Source organism: Typha angustifolia, chromosome 11 (genome assembly GCF_048772165.1).
Source record: "Typha angustifolia cultivar Huaian chromosome 11, ASM4877216v1, whole genome shotgun sequence".
NCBI classification, from domain to species: Eukaryota; Viridiplantae; Streptophyta; class Magnoliopsida; order Poales; family Typhaceae; genus Typha; species Typha angustifolia.
In genome coordinates, this window is record NC_133249.1 from 10,039,198 (window position 1) to 10,065,783 (window position 26,586).

The 26,586-nt window shown below is 38.5% G+C and overlaps 1 protein-coding gene across 5 annotated transcripts in view; it reads left to right on the top strand.

The window, feature by feature from the left end:
- Window positions 1-10,376: 10,376 nt before the first annotated feature.
- Window positions 10,377-26,586, top strand: part of LOC140770828 (leucine carboxyl methyltransferase 1 homolog) — a 61,422-nt gene continuing 45,212 nt past the window's right edge. For 2 of the 5 annotated variants that reach the window (XM_073112116.1, XM_073112117.1), the window contains exons 1-4: window positions 10,377-10,623; window positions 18,299-18,387; window positions 18,496-18,638; window positions 18,905-18,952. In XM_073112116.1, the coding sequence (XP_072968217.1) occupies window positions 10,544-10,623; window positions 18,299-18,387; window positions 18,496-18,638; window positions 18,905-18,952 (360 nt within the window). In that variant the 5' untranslated portion in view covers window positions 10,377-10,543. The remainder of the gene's footprint in view (window positions 10,624-18,298; window positions 18,388-18,495; window positions 18,639-18,904; window positions 18,953-26,586) is intronic. The other 3 variants (XM_073112120.1, XM_073112121.1, XM_073112118.1) reach the window with 2 other exon arrangements.

Consider the following 26,586-nt stretch of genomic DNA (forward strand, 5'->3'; position numbering starts at 1 on the left):
ATCTATCTCGTTATCAAACCTGTGTAGGACCTTGCACGGAACTTTTGAAGGAGATTCCTGAAGATATAACCATCGAATCAACATGAAATTTTGATAAGTCGTAGCCCTAGAAAAGAGCTTTCCAACGAATCTAATTTTGGGTGATTTAGAGACTTCGGATAAGTGGGCAAACGTTGGGAAGTCTAATCTGCTAGATTCATATCATAATATGATTTTGGATCTATGGATGGGGGCACGTGATCCTAGGTGGACTATGGAGGTGGTAGGCCGACGGTAAAGGGTGGCATCGGTAAGGAAGGTGGTGGGGGAAGTTTATGGATGGTGGAAAGGGTTAGGGCGAAGGTAGAGAGAGATTTGAAGAAGAAGGAGGAGTAGGCCACCCCTTAGGGACTAGGGTGAGTGGTCGGACAAAGGAGTCTAGAGGCAGTCGCGCCATAATGATGGCTACTGCTGTGGGAGGAGGCAACAAGAGGAAGAAGATTAGGGCAAGAAACTTAATCCATTGATCATCCCATTTTTGGTTGCCATCCACACCTTAAGAGGTTAACTAAACAAGCCAAAAATGATAATTATTAACCCTAGAAATAGTGGATTTTCGTCGACCGTGTTCAAATCGAGTCGAATTCATTTGAATGCATAAATTGCGTTCTCTGTCGATGTGAATGTATGCAGGCGTTCAAATGGGGTCGAGCGTGTTTGAACACACAATTTGCATTCTCTATCGATGTGAACGCTTGCAGGCATTCGCAAGGGCGTTTAGACACACCCACTCGTGTTCGAACGCAACCTACAGAAACTTTACTTTTCTCTGAATTAAATAACTAACACAATAAGAAATGACTCCCGTAAGGTGTATCCATGCTTGAGACGACTCAGTGAAGTCCGAATCACATCATCATATCATGTTCTTATGTAGTCTAGGAGACCTATTGCTTATCTCAGCAATGCTTTATTATAGAGGTCATAGTAGCTTTCACATATGAGCTAGAGGTGCTCGCTATCCTGCATGCGATGACCAAGTGGAGACCATACTTGATCGTATGACGGTTTGTGATACAAATGGCCAAGCGGAGTTTTCTATTCTTTATAGGGCAGCGGGTTCATACTCTAGTGCAATAGAGATGGGTCACCAAACTACTAGGATACGACTATGAGTTGCAGTACAAGAAAGGAACGAAAATCAGGGCGACGGATGCACTCTCACGGTAGTTGCAGAGGTGTTTGTGCGTGACGTGGCCAAGCTTCACGGCATGCCATGCTCGATCGTGTCCGATCGTGATAGATTCTTCATCAGCGACTTCTAGATGGAGTACTTCATACTTTAGGGGACCTGGTTAAATCATAGTTTGGCTTACCACCCTTAGACGGATGGCCAGACCAAGGTGGTTAACTGGAGCATTAAGCAATATTTGCAGTGCTTCGTCAAAGAGCATCCGAGGAGATGGCGTGATTACCTTCCTTGGGCGAAGTGGTCATACAACACTACATTTCACATCAGCATAGGAATGACACCCTTTGAACCAGTGTATGGCAGACCCCCACCCTCCTTACGAATATATGACCCAGAGGTGATAGTGGTCGGACAGAGGCCGATCTAGAGTTGATTGATCGAGACGCGACCTTACGAAAGATTAGGACCTATATGGCAGTGGCATAAAACCGCATGAAGCAAATCTACGATCGTCGACAACATGAGTTGGAGTTCGCAGTTGGAGATCTTGTGTTTGTGCGCGTTCAGCCTTATCGGTAAGTGACGTTGAGACCGATGGGTAATCAAAAGTTGGTGCACTGCTACTTTGGACACTTTTGTATATTAGAGCGAGTTAGCCCAATCGCGTACAGATTGGAGCTTCCTAAGGGATCGCGGATGCATCCCATATTCCACGTGTCCTTACTGCGAGCTCAAGTAGGCATCGACCAGATGGTGGAGTCGGATATGCCAAAGCCGAATGAAGAGATGAGAGCTCTAGAGCCAGTTCATATACTGGCTAGACGTAGGAGGCAACGAGCAGGACGCCTAGAGATAGAGATCCTAGTGAAGTGGCTTGGCAAGCTATAATGCCCCCGCCTAACACGGGCACATGCACGGCCACACGACACGCGCGGTGCACGCGACAGGTCGGGTGGGCCCGTCACGCATAGATACATCTGTACTCAACATAATCCATCTCAAAGATCAATTATACTATGAACCAAATAAACCTATTAACATATGAATATCCAAGCCCACAACAACCATACTAAACAGCTATGTAATCTAGCAAGGCCCACACAGGCCACAACAAACCATCAAGATATAACTAAAATCACTAATACATGCGTACACTATAATCTGACTTATATTATACAAATCATTGTCTAATACAAAGGAGTACAAATATCAAATACTGGTACAACTCAATTTCTATATAAACTATCATTTATATAGTCTCGCATCTATAGTTCACCTCATCATCGCTCTAAAATATCTTCTCAAGATATCCCAAGTCACTATCACGTACCACATATCTGAGTGGGTTAGAAAAGAAATAAAAAGAGTCATGAGCAAAAGGCTCAGTAAATAGATCTTATCCTGAATTAGTGATGCTAAACAGAGAGTAAATCATGTATTGGATAATATGAATCACATAGGAGTATCATGTCATGAACGAGTATATGATTGTATTTTCAATGATATATATATATATATATCAATGAAATATAAATATCATGTCATAACTTATCAAAGTATATAATTCTTAACAATGTATAAATAAATCTCTATATCATACTATCAGCATAACTCTCTCTCAAATATGACACATGATACATGCCAACCACGATCTTGCTATGATATCAAATACAACCATATGAGATGTATATTGACCACTCGATAATCAGGTAATCAGATGATAATGAAATCATATGCATTTCTCAACATCTCAGTCATCAATGTCATTTCTATATGTTATCATTATACTAGACAATTGTGCAAAGTCAATACCCGGTATCCGATCTCAATATCCTGCCCGTAAGCTCAAAGTATATCCTATTATACGCTAAAGGTATCTCAGTCATAATCATACCCTGCCACGCTAAGGGTATATAAAAATCCATCCAGATTGGGTACCCCACTAGTTAATAGAAATAACATATGTCTGATTGTCTGTGCACACAAACTCAACTGACCTCGGACGTGGGCCACGAGATATCGCATATCAGCAACCATAATCATCAATCCAAGCACCCTTAACCCTAGCGCCTACTCGGGTATCTACATATTTTTTCTATTAACTTTCCTATTAATGAGATTTATGCATTTCCTTCTATATGATAGATCACGTGCATATATCCAGTACTATGTCAAGTCATGCATATCAAGAATTTAGATGGTAAGAAAGTCAAGAGGAAAATAATGCAATGCAATCTCGAATTATACATCTATCCCATACATACTCATGCTAATCTATCAAATGCATACTCATACTAAAAATCATCTCGACATAATGTCATAACAATATAATCATCTCCAATCATCTTTATATATCACCAATGTACTCATATCCCAAATCAGCCTAATCAAATGCATGATAAAATATGATCGACTAAAATTATCTCTAGATAAAGTCATATAATCATGCTGAAGGCCAAAATATACATATACATAATTATATAATATATCCTAATTTAAAAAGACGTCTAAGAGATAAGACTACTCACATCTGATCAGAAGACACAATTCATGTATCCCTCACATTCAGCAACTGAGGGACAACTCGTCCTAACAATGTCCACGGGGTCTCACATAAGGGGTTCGGGATCTAAAAATATTTAAGTAGCATGAAGTTAACCGCTTATTTAATTAAAATCCATTCATGTAAAATATAATGATTTATTAGGTTTTAGAAATTTTACTTATCTTTATAACTAGCTAGATTTTTAATTATAAATAAAAATATAAATGTAGATAAAAACCTAAGTATAATTAAATTGTGGTTCTCACTCTATCTTGATTAATTAGGGACTATGTAGTCATTACTTTATAAATTAATAAATAAATAAGCCTAGTATTTTATTTGTTACAAAATAATAATATATAATAAATTATTATAATTACTTAAATTGTATCTCATAAGAATATTATTATATAAATCTGATAATTATAATTTACAAATCTATCCATTAATCTAAAAGAGATATAAATAAATAAATAAAAGTATTACCTATATTTATACCTAATTAATTGTTAATTATACAAATTATAATTAATAATAATCATATTGAAGAATATATATTATTATTAAAATAATTAATGTCTAGATACTCTATTTGCATTAATTAAAAAGGAAATACCAAAAAAAATAACATGAATAAAATAAAACAGAATAAATAAAATAAATAAATAAAACACTACCACCAGTGCACTGTGTAGAAAGAGAAGGAGAAGAAGCTGAGGAAGAAGAAAGAAGAAAGAATAAAGAATAAAAAGAAGAGGAGAAAGAGATGAGGGGACCGGGGCGACGGGGAGGGGGCTCAGCCGCTGAGTGGCTAGCCAGCGGCCGGCCTCTCGCTAGTGGCTTGGTTCCAGTGAACCCGAGAGTGAGAGAGAGAGAGCGAGAGAAATAAAGAAAGAGAAAGGAGGAGAGGAGAGAGAAAAGAAGCTCACCTTGGCCACCGTGGCGACGGTAGCAGCGCTGGTAGCAACGACAGTTCGGTGGCAGTAATAGTGTGAGAGAGAGAGAGAGAGAGAAAGAGAGAGAGAAATAGAGAAAGAGAGAGAGAGGCGGGAAGAGAGAGAGAGAGGAGATAGAAATAAAAGAGAGAGGTAGTGGGGGGATTGGCGGCGACTATAGTGACGGTAGAATTGATCCAACGACCCCATGATCTTCAATCCTCTCCCTCAACAATAAAACATGGAAGACAAGATGCACTCTTGACCCCTGAGGTAGCTCTAAATAATACACAATCGGACCGATATGCTCTAACACTCGAAACGAATCAAAGTAGCGATGTGCTACACCCAACTACCAATGTCGAACTCCTGCTCCCTATGGCTGTGATCATAAATTTGCTTTATATGATTTTGAGCAAGTTTAAGATGGGCACGAACCTCCTCAATGTGGCATCTCTATCCATCAAAGCTAAGTCCACCTTCGTCCAATCTGCAGATGCCACTGGGTCATAAGCATATAATGTCGGAGGTGTGTGCCCATACATCACCTCGAACGGAGTCATACCAATATTGCTGTGGTGGGTGGTGCTGTAAGACCACTCCGCCTATAGTAAGAACTCCAACCATCATCTCAGCATCTCTCCAACAAAGCATCGCAAGTACTGCTCAATGCCTCGATTGACACCTTGATTTGGTCGTCCGTATGTGGATGGTAGGCCGAACTGAAGTTCAATTAAGTCCTCTATAATATGAAAAACTCCATCCAAAAGTCGCTCATAAATACACAATCACGATCCAAGACAACTTGGCATGCCATGCAATCGAGTAATATCTCTAATAAAAATTTCAGCCACTGACTTGGCTGAATATATATGTGACAATGCAGAAAAGTGCGCATACTTACTCAATTTGTCAACCACCATAAAAATAACAAAATAACCACGTACCGATGGAAAACCTTTTATGAAATCCATAGAAATGTCTTCCCAAACATGGTCAGGTTTCAATAGAGGCTGTAGTAATCAGGCCTGTTTCAATGTGGTTGCCTTAGCCCTTTGACAGACTTCACAAGCACCGACAAAACTTCTCATATCTCATCTCAGTCTTGGCCATGTGCAACTCTGTGACATCCTCTTATAAGTCCTCAAGGCACCCTATGACCAGCCTTTGGAGTTTGGTGGAAGTACTCCAACAATTTCTGTCGCAACCCATCATTTGCAGGCACCTAAAAGCACCCGCCGTCCAGCAGCAAACCACCTCGATTCTCTAACTCTAGATGGCGCTCCGGATCATCAAATACCTCCTGTAACAATCTCAAAATATCTGGGTCAGATGTACATGCATACCTCAGCTTGTTAAGAAAAGGAAAAGTAGGAGAAGAATAGGTTGCGAGCTCGGCGGTATCGGGTTGGCACGATAGTGCATCCGTCGCTCAATTTTCTGTTCCTTTCTTGTATTGAATTTCATAATCATACCTCAGCAATTTTGTGACCCATCTTTGCTATTTTGGAGTGTGAATACGTCGTCCCATAAAGTATGGAAGGCTCTTTTGATCGGTTCGGATAATGAATCGCCTACCGATTAAATAAGGCCTCAACTTTGTCACCGTATACAGAATTACCAACATCTCTCTCTCATAAGTCGATAATTGTTGAGATTTTTATGATAAAGCCTTGCTAAGAAAGGCTATGGGACATCCTCCTTGCATTAGTACAGCTCATATGTCAACTCTCGACGCATCACATTCCACAACGACCTCTTTGGTGAAGTCCGGTAAAGATAGAACAAGGGTCGTTCTCCTTGATGGCAACTCCTTTGGTTCCTCAAATAGTCCAGCAAATTTATCTAATAAATTAGACAAATCAAATATGATACCTGGACTGATTAGAGGCTTATCTCCCATTGGTTCTAACTGAAGAAAATAGTCCCAAATCACTCACACAAGGCAGCCCCACCATTAGTTGCATCGTTGGAATCGATGGAGACTGAATGCCGTCAAGCCACACATCTTTGTTTCCTTACTTAAATTTCATCCACATGCTTCGGAAATTAAAAATGACGGGTCCCAAGTTCTACAACCACTAAGTTCTAAGGATAATGTTTGCTCTTCGCAACGCCAACGGATACAAGTCCACAATGATGTCTTATCCTTGCACCTGTATACCGACCCGGCGATACAAGCTCTCCACACAAAGCTTCGTGCCGTCTCCAATAGCAACGTCAAACCCCACGATCAATTCAACATCCAAGCCCAACTTCCTCACTAACATTTCATCTAGAAAGTTGTGTGTACTCCCAAAATTGATGAGGATGTGCACGTAATGCTTTCTAATGAGTCCGTCCACCGGCAATGTCCTCGGCGCGGAAGTACCCGAATATGTATGCATCGATATTTTAGCTTCGATATCTTCCTCCATACCCTTCTCCACGGCCTCCTCATGGACCTCCTCTAAACACTCTCCATCACCAACAACCTCATCGTCCTCCTCGAGACCGTCGTTGAGCATCATATTCCCAATTTGTTTGGAACATCAATGATTGGGGGTGAAATGTTCATTACATCGAAAGCAAAAGCCCTTCGCTCTTTGCTCTTCTACCTGGCCAGGTGTGAGAGTTCGAACGAAGAGTCATATGCCTCCTCTAACATCGAAAGAAGGTTTCAAAGGTGGTCATGCTCTAGTACTAGCAGTCGTTGTTTTTGAACCCGCAAAATTTTCAGCTGGCGTTCTAGGTGCAAACCGTCCAGCTCAGTTGCCCCAACTTACTTTCACTGCCATCTTGAGAGCCTTGTGCTTTTGCTCCATTCTTACGACCTTCTCAAAGGCCTCCTCAAGAGTAGTAGGATAGAGAGCACGAACATCCACCTGGATCTCCTCCCGCAACTCTGAAATGAATGTGCTCATCAATATTAGTTTGGGCTAAGGTGGCTTGCAATGACTACTAATTCTTTTAAATTTTGCTTGGTACTCCAATACGGTTGTCCTTTGAACTATCTTGCTTAATATGGCCACAAAATCTTTATATGCCGTTGTCCCAAATTTGTGTGTAATCCTTTTACAAAAGTTAGCCCAATCGGTAAATCTTCCACCATGAATAGTCAATCAATACCAATGCAATGCCGTTCTTTGGAGGTGAAAGCTTGCCATCTAGACCTTTGCGTCCTCCGCTATCCCTTGTCTCTTATCTGTCGGATCACCACCTTGAAATTTTAGAAAGTCCAAACGTGCGGTTCTCCCTTGAATAGTATTATCGGGTTCGTGAAAGATCCTTGGTTCTGGTCTAAACCTTTGTGCTTATTGATCTCCTTCTCTAAATCTTTAAGCATGCCCATCACCATCTCCGAAGGGATCAACATCATTCTCTAAATGCCAGTCCTCTTCATTGACGAAGCGCACCGGTACCGCACGCCTCTCGGATTCCACCACCATCGGTTTTGGGTTGTGTATTGGAGGTGGGGGGTGATGTGTAGGAATAAGTAAAAGAGGATCATTAATATTAACATGTCATACCTGTACCTATGGGGTATCAATTCGGTGTGGTCCCACCGTTGGTCCTTCTTAAGGCACCGATCTTCGTCGTGGAGATGACGAAGTCGATCGGTTCATGACATATTCCTTTAAATCATTATGATCATTCTACATTACGTCAACCCTATGTAGCAATATTTGGAATATGCCCCTAAGTTCATCAGCCAAGCTATGTTCACACCCATGGATGTTGGTTAACTCGGTCCTATCGTGGCCGCCCTGAGAGAATCGGCCTCTCGGTTAGGATTATCGTGGATTGAGTCTTTCCTCGCCGGTGTGCTCTCTATTGATCTCCTTATTGATACTATTTTCCTTATTTCCACCATTAATAGAGATCTGAGGTTAATAGGGCTCTGATATCAATAATAGGGCACCTACGGAACGATCCCTTGAAGATTTGGATTGATTATAGGAAGCAGTCCGTACAATCGAGGAAAAATATTCACCAAATATTTTGCCATATTCAAAAAATTACGAAACTAAGTGGGATCAATCCATAACTCCCTGATCTATGCTTTTTTTTATATTTACGCCCTTCCAAGATTTGAATTAAAACTGGGATGAAATTATGATATAGTGAGGATGATGGTGGTGGTGACGGGTGGAATAGATGATAGAGTTATGGATGATAATGGTTGATGTTGTTTAAGGGATAAAGATGAAGGGGAAGAAGTGGTCGAGATCCCAAGAAAGAGGGATGATTCGATAGATAAGGAGATTAGAAGTTAGGAGAGACCTTGTCAATAGTAGAGGTGGCTGGTTGGTGAAGATGGATGAGGGAGATTAGGGTAGAAGAGCTCGAAGCCCACTAATTTTGGCACCTAAAAGAGGGGAATCGGTTGAGACAAGTAAGTAAGGCCACTATCATCGATGATGGCGATCTCTCCCACATCTTGTAACTAATTGTGAGATGTGGAAGGGGATGTGAGGAAGAAGTGAGTGCACACGCTTGGTGTGCAGGGGTGTTACAATGTGCATCGTATATATTTCATAAATATATATCAAAGATCTTTATAATCTATGCCCCGTTCAATTGTGAAATAGGAATAGACTTATTTTGGTGTAATAACTAAGCAATAATTATTTTATTCTAGTATAGTAATTCGTCATTATCTCTCATCTTATTTTATACAATTTTTTTTTGTAGTGTGAGCTTATATAACTTTGCATTATTTCGTAATGCTTTTTTATTTTTTCTTAGTATATGACTATTTTACATAGAGTGTGGGGTTATAACCCTGCATTATTTTGCAGTGTCTCTTATATTTTCTCTAGTGCATGACTTTTTATATAGAGACATGATTATAACTCTACATTATCTCGTAATGTTGGCTTATATCCTCGCATTATTTCGTAGTGTATGGTAATTTCTCATAATGTAAGTATATAGAGTATTGTAATCGTAGTTGTAATAAAAGAATATTATTTTAGAAAAATACTATTTACTACTACTACTTCAATATATACTCAAGGATATTTTCATCATTTGGTTTAAAATATCATAAATTTCCAATACAATTTTATTATTCCTTAAATTTTAATATTAATTTTATATCACATCAAATACAATTATCAATCGTTATACTAATATTGAATAAAATATTATAATAATTTATACTAGTATTAGCTTTTCTTCTTTTAATATTAAAAATTAAAATGATAATGCCTATTCTAGTCTTATTTCATAAGTGAACATACCCTATGATACTTATTATATTGCATATGACTTATAGATTATTTTTAAAAATAGTTGAATAAGATGAATAAGATTGAAAAAGATAAACATTGAATAAGATGGGAAAAGTGAAATGTGAACAAGATGGGGGAAGATGAATAGTGCTCGTTGATAGAATTGAACAAATTATGAGAGACGTTAAATCAATAAACTATCTTTTATGATTGTCAAATAAAAATATTTTAAAGAAGAAATAATATTTGAATTGAGATGGAAGAAGATGAAATGGAGTATGTATCCAATAAATCATGGTAAGGAGAAGAAAATAGGTAATTTGACGATTATTACTGGACACGATAATTGTTTTTAGTTTATTAGGGCTAAATTAGTAAGATAGATAATTTGGCAGGTTTTATCGACTAATTTTACAATACGATAGTCCTCTTTTATTTTGTTATTGCTAAATGAGTAAAAATTCTTATTTGCTATTCAGAACTCAAAATCGCCCCTCTCGGACTCTTCTGAGCAAACAAAGTTCGGGTACGGATGACCAAAATGTTCAACTCCTAAACGCGTACCCGTCCGGTGTAGAAAACTCTCTTCTTCCTGTAAAGGCTTGCAACGCAGACGTAACAGGGACCTTTCCTCCATATCCCCCTTTCTAGTGCTCGTCACCGGATCGGGAATCCAATGGAGAGAAGCGGTGGTGGGTCCAACAGCAACACAGCAGCCGTTCAGGCTACCAACGACGACGCTGCAGCCAGCAAACTGTGCGTATTCCTGTATCACAAATTGTTTTCGATTTCTCCTGAATGCGAAACTAGTTTTTCCAATCTGTGATATCTTTTCGGTGTCATCCTATCAACCTGCATATTGGATTAAGATATTTAAACTTTTTTGCAGTTTTTTGGTTATTTATTTGCAACGAGATGGTTTTTTGGCTAGGCCATCTTGATTTCGACTTTGTGTGTGTGTGTGTGTGTGGAGATTATGATATTTGTATACTTTTAATGGTTAAATTTCATGATGAGAAGTGGAGTATATAGTATTGTCCGTTATGGAGGTCTTTTTCTCATTGATCAAGTGATCCGAATAGTATCAAATTTTGGGGATGACATATGAACTTTTCTTGATTATGGTCCAGAAGCACCACAATTTGTTAAATTTTGACTTAAATTCATCTATTGAAGTATCTGTAGTAGAATACTTTGGCAAGCTAGCGCTATTACTCTTTTGTATCAGGTGCAATTGGTTCATACAAGGTTACTTTTGAAAGTCAACTTTTAAATTCAACTTTTTGGTGAGAAAAAAGAGTCTAAATTGACCTATTCTGAATCATGTAAAAATGGTGCGCGAGATCTTGACTATGTGTGCCAATGATTGGTTTTGACTTGAGAGAATTGAGGACCAATGCTACTGAAAGTAAGTTTTTCTCTTCTACCTTGCCTGACAGAATGATCATGCTAGTGACTTACTGCAGAAGAAAGGGTTTCATCAGTATTCTCCTTATCATGTACTCTGCGAGGGGCTTCTGTGAAGGAATTTACTAGTTGGTGATAAGTTGGGAGGAAAGTGGATGAAAAGGAGAATGCCATGACTACAAGCGCATATGGCTGTCCCACAACCCAGTACTGTCACAGTCTTCATGGTTGATTACAAGCGCCGATGGCTGTCCCACTACCCACTACTGCCATGATCTTCATGGTGGAGGGCAAGAGAGAGAAAGAGAGAGAGAAGGGTTGGAGAATTTAAAGGCATCCACAATAGTTGGAAACATCCTGGAAGAAATAGGAGAGAGACAAGCTGGAGAGAAGGTGAGAGACATAATAAAAAAGCCTAGGAGACATAGAGCTAAATGTAGGAGCAAGGTCTACGGGTCCTGATGATGGATATGTATTCTCACCTCCATGCTATTGTTGTGGTGATAAGAAATAGCGGATTGTAAATTTGGGATGTGACTGCCATGGCAGGTTATGGTGGGTCTATACCTATTAAAGGGGATTCAAGTTTCTTGTTTGTAAATTAACATGTTTCTGATACTACAGTGAAGGGCTAGTATTAAAAAAGTCAACAGATAACTCATCCCTGCATTTCCAGACATCTTTTAGCTACCAATCCAAGGAAAGAGAGTAAATCAAAGAAAAGGAAAAAGGAAAGGAAGGAAGAAAGAATTCGTGGCAAGCTATTCAGTGATTATAGAAGAAGTTAGAAAAAAAACTTTTAATGATTTGTAGCCAATCATAGGATGCCAAGCATCTTGACTGTACAGATTCCATCAGTGTTGTAGAAAATCATGTGGTTGATGATTCCCATCGCCTACATAATTCGAGAAAGTAGGAAACAAGGTGCCTAGACATTAAAAATGTGGAGGTTAATTTACATAGGAAGATGAAGAGGTTAGATGCAAATCTTATGATGGATACCTTTAGTTGCTCTGGTGACATGTGCGAGAAGAAAAATCTACCAGAAGCATATGATGAATGGTGTACTAACTTGATTAGCGTTCAATTGAAGTCTTCTTTAGGCTCAATATAGTTGTAATCTATGTAGATTATTGACTTTTGTAATATTCTATTTTGATGGCTGTAGCTATATTTCTTTTATCTTTTGTGACTTCTTATTTATTAATATATTAATTCTACTAATTTATATCATATTTCAGTAATTACATGTTATAGTTGGGTTTTGTATAGAACTGATAATTTAGAAAATAAATAGTGAAATTTGTTGAGACATGCTTTGAATATTAAGATGACAACTTGACAAGTAAGGTTGTGCGCATCTCCTTACCCTAAGCCTCATGAAGGTGGGGAGCCTCTTGCGCTTGGATCCTTTTTTATTGAGTCGGAAGCAAACAACATATCCTAGAAACAAATTGAAGCATACAATATTAGATTTCAACTTAGGAGGCCTAGATTGTTTCTTAGTAAATTTGAATGCAATGGCTGGAATTAAATTTCCTATAAGAGCAAAAATTCATGATATCATTTCAATGGATTATTGTTATAATCCTTATTTCAAACATCCTCTTATAGTTATTTTGTTGCCATCATTAACCAAAGTTTTATGAGCCGTCGAAATTGGATTTGCTGTTAGTTTTTTAGCATGAATGTGTTCGAATCGCAGGACAAACACTATAAGGACAAAGAGTTTTTGGCCAATTTACTCTCAACATAAATATATACCAAAAGTATGTGTGCTTTCCAAATAATTCCCAATTTACGTATCTTTGTGTCACACATTTATAAGCCACATTAGCCATAATGACTCATAAGTCATAAGAATGAGATGTTGACATAGAAGATAAATAATAACATCACTATTAAGAATAAATAATAACATCACTATCAGAAATAATGTTTTGAAAGGTTGCCACAGATTGCGAATGGTCACCCTACCATAAGCGCCAAGGCAAAATGTGGGGGGCCACGGTAGGCGCTAATGCGGGCTGGCATTTTTAATATATAAAAAGTAAAAAAAAATATATTTATATGTACATATGGAGAGAGAGTGAGAGCATGACAGCTAATGAGAGTGACATGCACCCACTAATTAGTACATGTCAAAAGACCACAATGTTTTGAAAAAAAAGTGGTATGTCCCTAATGTAGAGAGAAAGAAAAGAAGGATATAGTTTGTATTCTCAATGACTGAGGTGAGATAACAGGAACAAAATATGCTATGATTAATTGTTTAAATCAATTTTAAACAAGGTTCTAAGTACCGATTTTGGAATCGGAATCGAGTGCTTAAAAAAGTAATACGTATCGATCGTATCCACTGTATTTGCCTTCCACGTTTAGACAATTCGCAGTGGGGATTGACTAAATTGACCATATTGGCCAATCCATTTCGGTGATAAGGATTGGGATCGGCTGATACTTGATTCCATGGTTTTAAACCAATTTATGAAATGAATTGCAGTCGAGGATTGATTATGACCTTTGCTCCCATCTCTATTTTGAATCACTCTTGCCATGATGAGCTCCTGAGGCCTTTCTCCCTTATGGAGATTAGCTCCACTTTGTGGACTATGCCACTTGGCAAAGCCTTCGGCTTAGATGAGTACACATTGAGATCTTTTGCGATTATTGGCAGATCATGGGCCCTATTACCATTTCAGCCTTTTAGTTAGTTCCATGAGTCTGCTTGGCTTACTATTGAGTGGGGAAAGAGTTCTATTACATTGGAGCATAGGAAGTTGGATCAATGAAGGAGTGCATTTGCACAAGCAAGCGAAGTAGTTGCTATTGGCTGTCATTGTGTATGAATTGTGGTTTCTTTGGAAAAGTTTAAATGTCATCATCTTCACCAACAAGTAGGAGGTGTAAACAAGCCAAGCGTGAGCGAGTTCGGCCCAGCTTGAGAGGTGAAAACTTAGCTCAGCTCGAGCTCGGCTCAATGGATTGTAGGCTTAGTGGGCTGGTTTGTAATCTTTATGAAAAAAATAGCAAATAAATGGTGTAGGATAGGATTCGAACCTAGGTTGGTTAGCTAGGTTACTAGAATTTGCTTTAACCAACTATGCTATATAACATATATGTAATATCATCTCACATATTATATATCAAGCCTATTAGAGTCAAGCTCGAGCGAGATCACTTTAGCTCGGTTCGGCTCGATTAACCTTTCGAGCTCAAAAATCCAACTCAACTCGGCTCATTTAATGCTTGAGTTAAGCTTAAATTGAGCTTTAAATGAGCCAAGCTCACGAGTCGATGAGCTTTTTTGACAGGACTACGAACAAGTAGGAATCCCTAATCAGATTATGTAGCAAACCCTTGCCACTGTGCCTAAATAGGATTAGAGCCAAGCTAAAGTCCCACGATCGCGTAGCAAATCTCGTGCTATCGCTTGTTGGGATGCTCCCTTTAGCACCACTAACATACTTAATGTTCATAGAGCTTTCTCCATTGCAGATGGATTTTAGAGAATAAAAAGACGAAGTGAAGGAGGAGCATGTGGCCTCTCTCTCATTTGCTTAAGATGCGCAAAGCTTAAGCAGGCCGCAGGCTTGTTAGGCAATATGATTGCACACCAAAAGTGCCAAGATGGCCTTCTTGCCTTGCGTTGACCGCATTGCCAGTTTATAGGATGGCAGATGCACTGCGTTGCTAAGGCAGCCACCAAAAGTGCCTTTCAAAACGATGATCTTGAACAACGTTAAATGTTCAAATTTATCATGTCGCTAAAAACTTGCAAGAAACTACTGGCTATTATTAGTAAGATCTACAAATTGAAAGCATATTATTTTGTATTCTAAACCACTTTCTAGGAGAGCGATTTACTTGCAGTAGTTGCAAGCCGTCAACTGATATGGGCCTTAACATGGCATAAAGGCACACATGCTGGTAAATATTTTTGGAAATATGCATACTTGGTATATATATATTTGAGAGGAAAGAGTAAATTGGTCAAAATAGCTAGGGGTTGACATGCAAGTAAGTGAGCAAGAAGAGAAAGGTGGGAGCTTTGGCTTGGGTGCAATCACTTCATGAATTTTGATTTGGGCTTGGTTGGGCAAACCATACCAGAACTAGTTCCACCTTCATCCCCTCACCTTGTCCTTATGCTGAAGCCATTCACTCTGTCTAAAGTCACCTCTCTCTCCTTCTTTCTTGTATCATAGGATGAAGTGGTTTCTCGTGCCGGCAGCTTGTAGGCTTGTGATATGCCACTTGGCTTGCATATTGCTTGTTGGCACATATAAATCCTTGCCCCCAAACTTTGTGCACATTTGCACGCTACCTCATCCCGCATTCCCATTCATCGGGTGCTATATTAGTTTATATAAATGTTACCTGATGGTTGCTAACTGCAAGAGATTTTTGCAAAAGAGAGGAATAAAGAGATGTCCAGTATGCCAATTTGCTGTATATAGAGATTTGACAAATGCCATCTTTAAAGTCAATGTAGAAGCAAAGAGCAGTCTCAAACTTTTGATGCTTCATCATTTGTTATAGTACAATGACATTCTCATTTAGATGTGGAGTTTTTATCACTAGCTATCTTTTAAATTTTATTTACCCAAATCTATCACACCCCAAATTTATTATCAAAAGCCTCTTTCACTATATTTCAGTAGTCTGTAGCCCAAAGTAAAACGTTGAATTTATAAGCATTTTATTTTTAGATTGAAACATTGAAAAGTTTTTCTGATAAGATGTTAAATTGTTTGGCGTTTTAGAAAATGTTGAACAATTAAGCGTTTTATTAGAAAAAGTAAAATTTTTTTAAAAATAAAATTTGGAGGAGCTATGAACTTTTTTTTTTTGTTGTGATTCTGAGTATAGTTGGCTATAAGGAATAGTTATGCAGTTCCAACTCATAGATCTGTTTCATATCTTCATAATGATATATTTTATGACTAAAATAAATAACTGAGCACAAAGTTATGACGCTACAAACTTTTTATTTATATTTTTACCTATGTCTTTCTTGTTTGAGATCTAATTAAGCGTCAATCTTAATCATTATATTTATTTTTCTTTTTATCTTTATAGTGACATATCATATGTCTAAAATTGACTATTGGTTCGAAAGTTATGATTTGCAAAACTGAATAATTCAATTTCTTACTAAGACACTGAATAGTTTAATATTTTTAACAACAAGACACTTAATTGTTTAGTATTTTATGTGTATCCTCTTTCCCTAATAAAGTGTTAAAATTTTCAGCATTTTTTCTTTCATTAAAATCGCTGTTAAGATTTATGTTTGACTTAGAAAAATGATCAGTGTTGGACTTGTTTAAAAGTAAAACACTTTACATTTCAACATTTTATTTAGGACTATAGTGAAATAGACCTATTTGGTATTAAGTTTGAGGTATGATTTATTTGAGTAAATAAAATACAAAAGAAGGCTAGTTTGGTCGAAAACTCTAGAAATGTGTTCCAACTTTGGAGCAGACATACAGTTGAGGCTCGTCTCAAGAAGGAGCTGAGTTTGTATGACTAAGCAGAGTGTCCGGCCCACCATGCTACTTTGTCACTTGCTCTTACTAATACATCTCACATGTATAATCCTCTTCCTTCTTCTTTGCCTTATCTATTACATTTGGGATTGAATAAATCTGATCTTGATGAACTGATTTAGGATTCTATATGTATGACATATCATAGAACCCCAATATTTCTCCATCTCTAAGTTTGCTTTAGGTGTCCTTGGACTTATTTAATAGCTCAGTAGAACTGTCTAGCCAAGTACGAAGGTAAATAGTTGCTAGACATTCTTAAGACCCTAACCAACTATCTTATGTTTAGTGTCTCTAGTTCTTTTATAAATAACTCTCTCTAGAACAACCAACAACTGTTATATGTCACTTTTTGTCATTTGGTGCTCTGTTTTTTATGGCTAAGTTTAATTCTATTCCTTATAATTTATGGGCAACTGATACATGCTTCGATATCTGCAAACTGACTCTAAGGAAGTTTTAAAGGTAGTGCAAGTCTCGAACTTTGCCTTATTATGTATGCATTAATCTATTAATAAATCTTTGTAATTAGCTAGTTATCTGAAGCATTTGTAATAAATTCATTGTGCTTAGTTCGTGCTTTAATTTCAGTTATTTCTTACACTTTGAACATTAGAAATTTAGCCTGAAAACCCAAGATTGTACTCAATCTAGTTTATGGTGTGCATCCCTTAGAGATGATATGAATGCCTAAGTTAGTTTTTTATTTATTCTTCAAGATAGATTAGATCTGCTTCCTCTTCTGTGAGAAGTCCCTTTCCAACATGCTTTTAACCTAATTCATAGTTATGATACTGACTACACAGGATCCTTTGTGGCCAATTGGCATGTTCACCTTCTCATTTAATTGCTTTTATCTCTGTGGTTGTTTATTACTCAAGTATTAGTTTGGGCCATTTAGGCTTCTTTTATGAGGTTTTTTGCTCCTGGGATTTCTGAATTTTTCTTCTTAGGTTAATTACATTATCATTTGTATGTATATGCATTAATGGAACTTTAATTTGTTATCAGCATCATAATATGATAAAATTAAGATGGTTATATTAATATCAGCAATGATGTCTGCCATGGCTGATTTGCATATGTTAAAATCAGCTATTCTTTGTGCGTTTTGTCCATTGTTGAAAAATGACTCGTGAAGCTCTCACAATCTTTACCTAGCAAGAAATACCAGTCAATGTGTTTCTTCATAGTCAGTACGACTCCACAAAATGTAATACTGTAACTATTTCTAAGTTCAAACGGGAGTACTCATGAACTCTAAAATCAAGCTATGTAACCATATGCAAAATACTTATATTAGTTACAATAATATCTTCCAGTGAATCTTATGCAATTCATTTATCATTTTCATCTTTCTTATCCTATGCTGCAAACATTTAGGTCACTGGGAAAAGAGCTGCACATTTTCCTTTATAATATTGCCCTTTTAATTCTAGAACTAAATATATGTTGTTTATATTTTAAAGGTCTTGTGTTAACAAAGGATACATGAAGGATGATTATGTACACTTTTTTGTCAGAAGACCGATAAGAAGGGCCCCAATAATCAACCGCGGTTCAATTTTCTGATCAAATCTCAAACAAGATTTTTAATTATATAATATATATATATATACTATGAATACTCAAAAATTTTCTGTGGTTCTGCTAATCTTGTTTGCAGGATATTATTCTCGTTGGGCTGTCCTCAACAAGCTTCTTCTTCAGTTTTTGAAGTTGGAGGGACTGAGCGATGGAGACAACCAAAAGCGAAAGCAGATCTTGTCTCTTGGAGCTGGCTTTGATACCACTTATTTTCAGTTGTTGGTATGTGAATATCTCTTCCAGTGCTTGCGGTCTTCTTGGTTATTTTCCATTTTAGTCTAGCTATTATTTTGTTAATAGTAAGTTGTTTTGAGATAATTATAGGCACCTAATATTAGTACTAGTAACCTGATGGCGATTTGTGGTGAAATATGACTATGCTTGCCAATTTACATTCCATATATGTCAAAAGTAAACACTCCTTGAATTGGAATTTGCAAGCTTAATTTGATCCTATTCAGTGACTTCATATTATTTTCTTAACTCAGGATGAAGGGATTGCACCCCATCTTTATGTAGAACTAGATTTCAAAGAGGTATGGTATTTCATTTTTTTCTTTTATCTTGTGGTCTTACTAGTCAATGCAATTAACTGAATTTTATATCATGAGTCTTGTACGCTAATTATATTTCAAGAGTTATTTGATGCGGTTCGACTAGCTCTGAGATCAATTGATGCAATATAGATAGCTTTGATACCAAATTGATGTGGACTAACTTGAGATACTCGAGCTCTAATACCAAGATAGTATGCCCCAACTAAGAATTGCAGTAAAAACAGACGTCAACAAATAAGATCTTGCTGCTGTTTGGCAGCAGTGTGCACTGACCAGAGAAGGTCCGCACTGAGCTAAATCTAGCGCTCGGCTGCTTATGAATATCTAAAAGCAGTGCGTGAGAGTTCCATACAGGCTATTGAGTATGGAAAGCTTGATTTGGTGATCTATTGTAGCTGAGACTTTAGGCGAGAGTTCCTAGGATTATAAGAGAGGGAAGAGGGTTGTGGGGATGGTGTTTGGATTAAAAGAAAGGTCGTGGTAAGACTTAGCTATGAGATGAGATCTAGGATTAGATACAGTAGATGGATGGCTAGGGCTAATGTGGGTGACGGTGAAATGTGGTTAGGGTTGAGGATATGATCAGATAGTGATAGACGTTGACTGTAGGGTGAAGATAATGATGGAGACATAACCTTCCATGTGGTAGTAGAGGCTTGTAGATGTGGTAGATGACTGAAGGCTATGTGTTAACTATTTTTTCCTTCCAATTTTGTCTTTTCTATATTCGAGTGTTTCATTAAATGCTAGAAGCAAAGAAAGCAATAGTCTTTTACGTAAATGTAATATGATTGGACCTTGGATTCAAGTATCAGTAGATCCCAATCCTTATCACTGAAACAGAATGGCCGATATGGCTGATTTAGACAATCCCTATTCTGAATTGTTTGAAATGAAAGGCCGATACAGTCAATACATTTTTTTTTAATCGCCTGATCCTGATTTTGAAACCGATACTTAGAACCTTAGATTGGATGTTGTAGGAATGGAGAAAGCTACTTCTTGTTCTTCTTCCATGTCTATTTTATCTTCTTCTTCTCTTTTTATTATTCCAAGTTAGGTTTTGTCTTCATCATCTTGTCCTACCATCGTTCATTCATTACGTTTATAAGAATGAAACATCTATGTGATAATTTTGTTTTACCATAATGGTGCTTTTATTTTGGACGATAATGAGATTTTCGCTATATGAGGACAGTAGTATTGAAACATTCAAACCTCCAAATACACGTGTAAACCGTGTGGGTAAATCCCTCCCACACGGTGCATCACATGACTTATCAGTACAAGAATTTCACAAGGCACACAACATCACAAATTCACCATAATTAAACTCAACCATAAGAGTCCGGTACAAGTTCCACAGGCCACAACAAGCCTTCCAAATATACATCCAAAATATAATGCTAAAGTTCAAAATACATCATCAATCATAACGCCCTCGTAGGGGCTTAATACAACTAATAGACATACTGAAAAAGAAAGGCAGCTTCTCCTCGCTACCCGCACTTGCGTCCTCTAGCTCTGAAATAATGCCACCAAGAGGTGGTGAGCTTACAGCCCAGCGAGTAGGATCCATACCATTTAAAATAATGAAATCGTATATGTATATACATTGTATGCTTATATTTGCTAGCAATAACAATATGCTTGTTGAAATGACTTAATATGAGTTATTAAATCAATGCAATCGATGAAGATTACCGGTCACTATCCTAAACCATGCTAGTTCCTAACTTATCAAGATAAGTCCACACAGATATAAAGCTTGATACAACCTCTTATTCGTACACATCTCAATCATAGTGTTTACATGTTATGTATAGTAATAAAAGAGCAGTTTAGTCATCTCATGCCTATCAAGGCATTAATCATACTTATCATCGCTCACCGAGCTATTCACCACACAGGATAAATACTCTAAAAAAACAATTATCTATCATATAACCATCCATCATCTCATATATCGAGGGGGGATATACACATCTAGCAGTAATGCCACCTACACGTGTATGGCGACACTACATGTGACTGGTTGTTTGTGGCCATCAGACTAAGGACCCCGGTTGTAAGCCCATATCTCACTCTCTCTAAATCATTACCGCCCTCAGCGGGAGAATCGGGAGCCCTTGGCTCATCAACAGATGCCCTAACCTTGCGTCGTCGGGTACCGCTAGAGTTATATCCCTGCCTCACAATCATGTTCTTCTATCATCAATCATGTTCTCCTTGCTACCCGCACCTACGTCCTCTAGCTCTGAAATAATGCCACCAAAAGGTGGTGAGCTTACAGCTCAGCGAGTAGGATCCATACAATCTAAAATAATGAAATCACATATGTATATCTATTGTATGCCTATATTTGCTAGCAATAACAATATGCTTGTTGAAATGACTTACAATGAGTTATTAAATCAATACAATTGATAAAGATTACTAGTCACTATCTTGGAACATGCTAGTTCCTAACGTATCAAGATAAGTCCACACATATATAAAGCTTGATACAATCTCTTATTCGTACACATCTTAATCATAGTATTTACATGTTATGCATAGCAATAAAAGAGTAGTTTAGTCATCTCATGCCTACCAAGGCATTAATCATACTTATCATCGCTCACCGAGCTATTCACCACACAGGGTAAATACTCTCAAGAAATAATTATCCATCACATAACTATCTACGATCTCATATATCAAGGAGGGATATATACACATCTATCGGTAATACCACCTACACATGTATGGTGACACTACATGTGACCGGTTATCTGTGGCCATCAGACTAAGGACTCCGGTCGTAAGCCCATATCTCTCTCTCTAAATCATCACCGTCCTCAGCGGGAGAATTGGGAGCCCTTGGCTCATCAACAGACGCCATAACCCTACGACGTCAGGTGCCGCTAGAGTTATATCTTCGCCTCACAATTATGTTATTTTATCATCATAATCTAGTTCTAACTATAGTCATATAAAATACACTCTATCCTTAACCCTAGGCTGAGTGAGTAAGGGTAATACCTAGTCAGAACCTGACTACTAATGATAGGTGGAAGTGGTGCAGTGTCTATGAGTGTATAAAGTATGTCATAGTCATCATGATCGTTACATTCTATATTCACAACAGATATATATATGCAAGGGTATATCATACAGGATACCTGTAGAGCATCATCACACCAAGGTTCCAAAAATCGGTATCGGGATCGGGATCGGCCGTCCGAAAAAACGATACGTGTCGGCTGTATCGGCCGTATTGGCCGTATCGGCTGCCTATATCGGATCGGACTATTTTAATTAAATAAAATTCTAAATATTATTAAAAATGTTAGAGAAATTTCTAAAAATTTAGAAAAAATTATAAGAAAATAAGAAATAATAATTACTCACATATAAAGCCTAAAAAGTAAAAATTTCTGTTTCTCCCTCTCTTCTTTTCTATCCCTCTAATTGTTAGTCTAAACTCTAAACTATTCATTCTTTCCCACGTTCTTTTTTTTTATCTTTTTCTCTCTCTCTTTCTCACCTTTTGTTTTAATCTTTCTCTCTCCCTCACTCTCTTTCTTTTTTCCTCTCTCATACCCTTTTTTTCAATCTTTCCCTCTCCCTCACTCTCTCTTCCATTTTCTCTCTCTCATACCCTCTTTTTTTTAATCTTTCCTCTCTCTCTCACTCTCTCTCTCGCTTTTTCCCTCTCTCTCTCTCCTTTTCTCTCCCTCACTCTCCTTTCCTCTCTCTCCCTCACTCTCTCTCCCTCTTTCTCTAGCTGCTGCTGACAGCTACTACTGTCAGCAGACAGCTGCAGGTTTCGGCCTGGATCGGGATCAGCTATAGCCGATCCCGATCCGTTTCGGTCGATCCCACTCGGGATCGGCCGAAACTCGAATCCTTGCATCACACTAATACTTATGCTACATTAACAACCTCATAATATCATGATAAGCAAATTATCAATAACTGTATATGTAAAGACATAACATGGTATACTAAATGCATGTATTAATATTGACACTTCCTATAGTGTCATGACAGGTATAATGACTATAACTACATTATTCTAGATTTGTATAACTATACTCGCTTGGGCTAGGCTAGGGGTATTGGGTTAGGCTCAAACATATCCCAATAGGCAAGAGGGCCTTGATGGGCTGGAGACCCAACCACAGCCCACCAAGGTTGGATTTGTGGGCTGCAGTTTGCAGCACACCCAACATTTGGGTTAGTGGGCTGTAGCCTGCAGCCCAGCCCAGTTTAGGTTGGTGGGTTGCGCCCTAGAGCCCACCAACATTTATCTTGCCCCCCACATCTCCTTTGAAGGAGGGAGACAGAGGGGACGAGACGCGAAGGTTCGGTGCTGCCGGTGGTCCACGCCGCCGGCAGCTCGCCCTCAGATTGGCGGCTTGTGACCTACGTCGAGGAAGGAAGGGAAGGAAACAACGGGGAGGAAAAGAGGAGGGCGCGGCTTGGCTCGACATGCGTTACCCATGCCACGGAGAAGCCACCGCCCGTCCTCCCCGCCTACGGGGGAGCAGGAGAAGCTCGCCCCACGGTCGGGGTGGCCGACGGGGCAGCGAGGCGAGCTCCATGGCCGGCGGCCATGGAGGTCCCCTCCTCCCAACCCAAGGGTCCGAAGCCCGTCCAGAGAGCCCTTTCCTGGAGCTCTCGGACCGACGGCCGGACGCGAGGTCGTCGGCTGTCAAGGATGATGGCGAGATGGAGGGAACTAACTACTAAATTTAACAAGGTTGAGGCTTACTGCGATCCGCACGCTCGGTTTCATCGGTTCTGGAGCTCCGTCGGCTCCGGCGTCGGCAACCCGCGAGGGAGGGAGAGAGGTGAGGTGGAGGAGAAGATGGGGGGGGGGGGGGTCGGGATGGCTGCGGTGAGGGGAAGGAGATAAGGGAGATGGGGAGGGTCGCGTGCACGGCAAGGGAAGAGGAAGAAGGAGAAGAGAGGACGGGGGGGTGGCAGGCACCCGTGACGCACGCGCTCGGCACGTGCGTTAGGGATTTTTTTTTATATATAAATTGGGGTGTTACCTAGGCTCTAATACCAAGTTGAAACACCCAAACCTCCAAATATACGTGTAAATCACGTGGGTAAATCCCTCCCACGCGGTGCATCACATAACTTGTCAGTACAAGGATTTCACAAGGCACACAGCAGTACAAATTCACCATAATTAAACTCAACCATAAGAGTCCGATACAAATTCCACAGGCCACAACTAGTCTTCCAAATATACATCCAAAATACAATACTAAAGTTCAAAATACATCATCAATCATAACGCCCTCGCAGGGGCTTAATATAACTAATAGCTACTCCTTGCTACCCGCACCTGCGTCCCCTAGTTCTGAAATAATGCCACCAAGAGATGGTGAGCTTACAACCCAGCGAGTAGGATCCATACAATCTAAAATAATGAAATCACATATGTAAATCCATTGTATGCCTATATTTGCTAGCAATAACAATATGCTTATTGAAATGACTTACCATGATTTACTAAATCAATGCAATCGATAAAAATTACTAGTCACTATCTTGGAACAAATCGGGTGCCTAAAGCAAACTTTTCCGAAATTTAGATATGAAACAAAGAACACGACCAAATACCATAGATATTGGTGTTCCATGCACCCTAATGTTTAATTTATTTAAATCTAGGCCGATCGGTCAAGAGAATAAGTCATCTTGATAGTAATAAAGTGAGTTAACTTAGTCAATCTATCTACAATTACCCATATTACTACATCTTTGCCAGATCGGGTATGAGGAAAACCTGAAATAAAATTCATATTGATCTTTTCCCATCGCCACTCTAATAAAGGCAAAGATTGTTATTTTCCTACAGGCCTTTGATGTTTAACTTTGACTTGCTGGCAAGTTAGACATTGTGCTACATGTTCAGCAATGTCTCTTTTCATGCCATTCCACCAAAACTGCTCTTGTATATCCCTATACATCTTTGTGCTCCCAGGGTGAATGCTAAAACCTAAACTATGAGCTTCCGCCAGGATTTCTTTCTTTTTAGCTGTTCATTAGTAGGAACACATATTCGACTTTTAAATATAAGTAATCCCTCTCCAAATACTGAAAACTCAGGTACTTTACCTTCCGTAATTTCTTCCTTGATTTCTTGTGTTGAGTATCTTTTTCTTGCATTACCTTGATGCAATCTAGTACTATAGGTCAAACTGTAAATCGGCAATATAGAGCTGTAATATAGTGGGGTACTGCTTCCATCTCAAGTCGTCTAAGATCCTCTAAAAGATGATGCTGAATTGTAAGTAATGCAAGAAGGTTGATGATTTCCTACTTTTAGAGCATTTGCTACTATATTTGCCTTGCTGGCATCATAGTCATTGATTAACCAACCATTGGCATTGTTTGTGATCTGGCTTCTTCTATGTAAATATATATTTAATGCTTTTATGATCAGTATAGATAGAACAAGACTCCCTGTAAATGTAATGACGTCAAAATTTAAGAGCAAAAGCAATTACTGCGAACACCAAGTCATGAGCGAGATAAATATTCTCATAAGGCTTTAATTGTCAGGATGCATAGGCAATGACTTTATCATTCTGCATCGGTACACAACTTAGGCCATGCTGTGAAGCATCACTAAAAAGGATTGGTCCTTTCTTATATCATCGATGGATCCAAGTTTTGGTCGATCCCTAGTTGGATTGGTTAAAACTGATCGGGATCAACCATAGCTGATCCCAATCTATGGCTGAAAACAATCTAGCGACTGATCTCAGCTAGATTGGTCGATTTTGCCCGATACGGGTATTTTTCTATTGATAAAAAATCTGGCTTGTATCTGACCTGTATCAATTATAATTGATTTAGGTTCTCCACTTCTTTCTCTTTTATCTCTCTCGTTCTCTACTTCTCTCCCTCTCAACCAGTGGCACCCGACGTAGATTCGGGCAACCATGACGTCCAATGACATTCTCTGATCAAGATTTGGCGAGCTTGACCTCTGGCAACCTCAGGTTAGTATTTTATTTTTGATATTTTATTTTCCTTTATTCTCTCTTTGATGCCCTATCTCTCTCTCTCTACTCTCTTCGAATCCGGTGAGCCCCCTCTTTACTGTCTCTCTTTCTTCCTTGCTTTCTTTCTTCTGCTCTTTTCATTGCTCTCTCCTCTCCATCATCTCTATTACTGCAGTAGAAAAGAGAGAGAGAGTGACGAGAGGGGGAGTGGACGCTGAGGGAGGAAGAGAGAGAGGGAAAGAGAAGGGAGAGAGATGAAAAAGATTAGAAATAAAAAGTTGGCTTGCAGTAAAAGAGAGAGGGAGGAATAGAGAGAGAGAGAGAGAGAGAGAGAGAGAGAGAAGGGAGAGAGAGAAAAAAAAAATAAAAAAAGATTTGCCTCGACAATAGGTGATAAAGGGAAGAGTGAGAAAGAAAGAGAGGGAAAGAGAAGGGAGAGAGAAGTGAAAAAATTTTAAAAAATTATTAATTATTTGTAAGTTAATATATTTTGAGTAAGTAAATAGGTTTTGTTAGTTTTTAGGCTTCAGAGTGAACTGTTATCATTTTCTTGTAAATTTTTTCTAAATTTTTAGAAATTTTTCTATATTTTTAAATAAT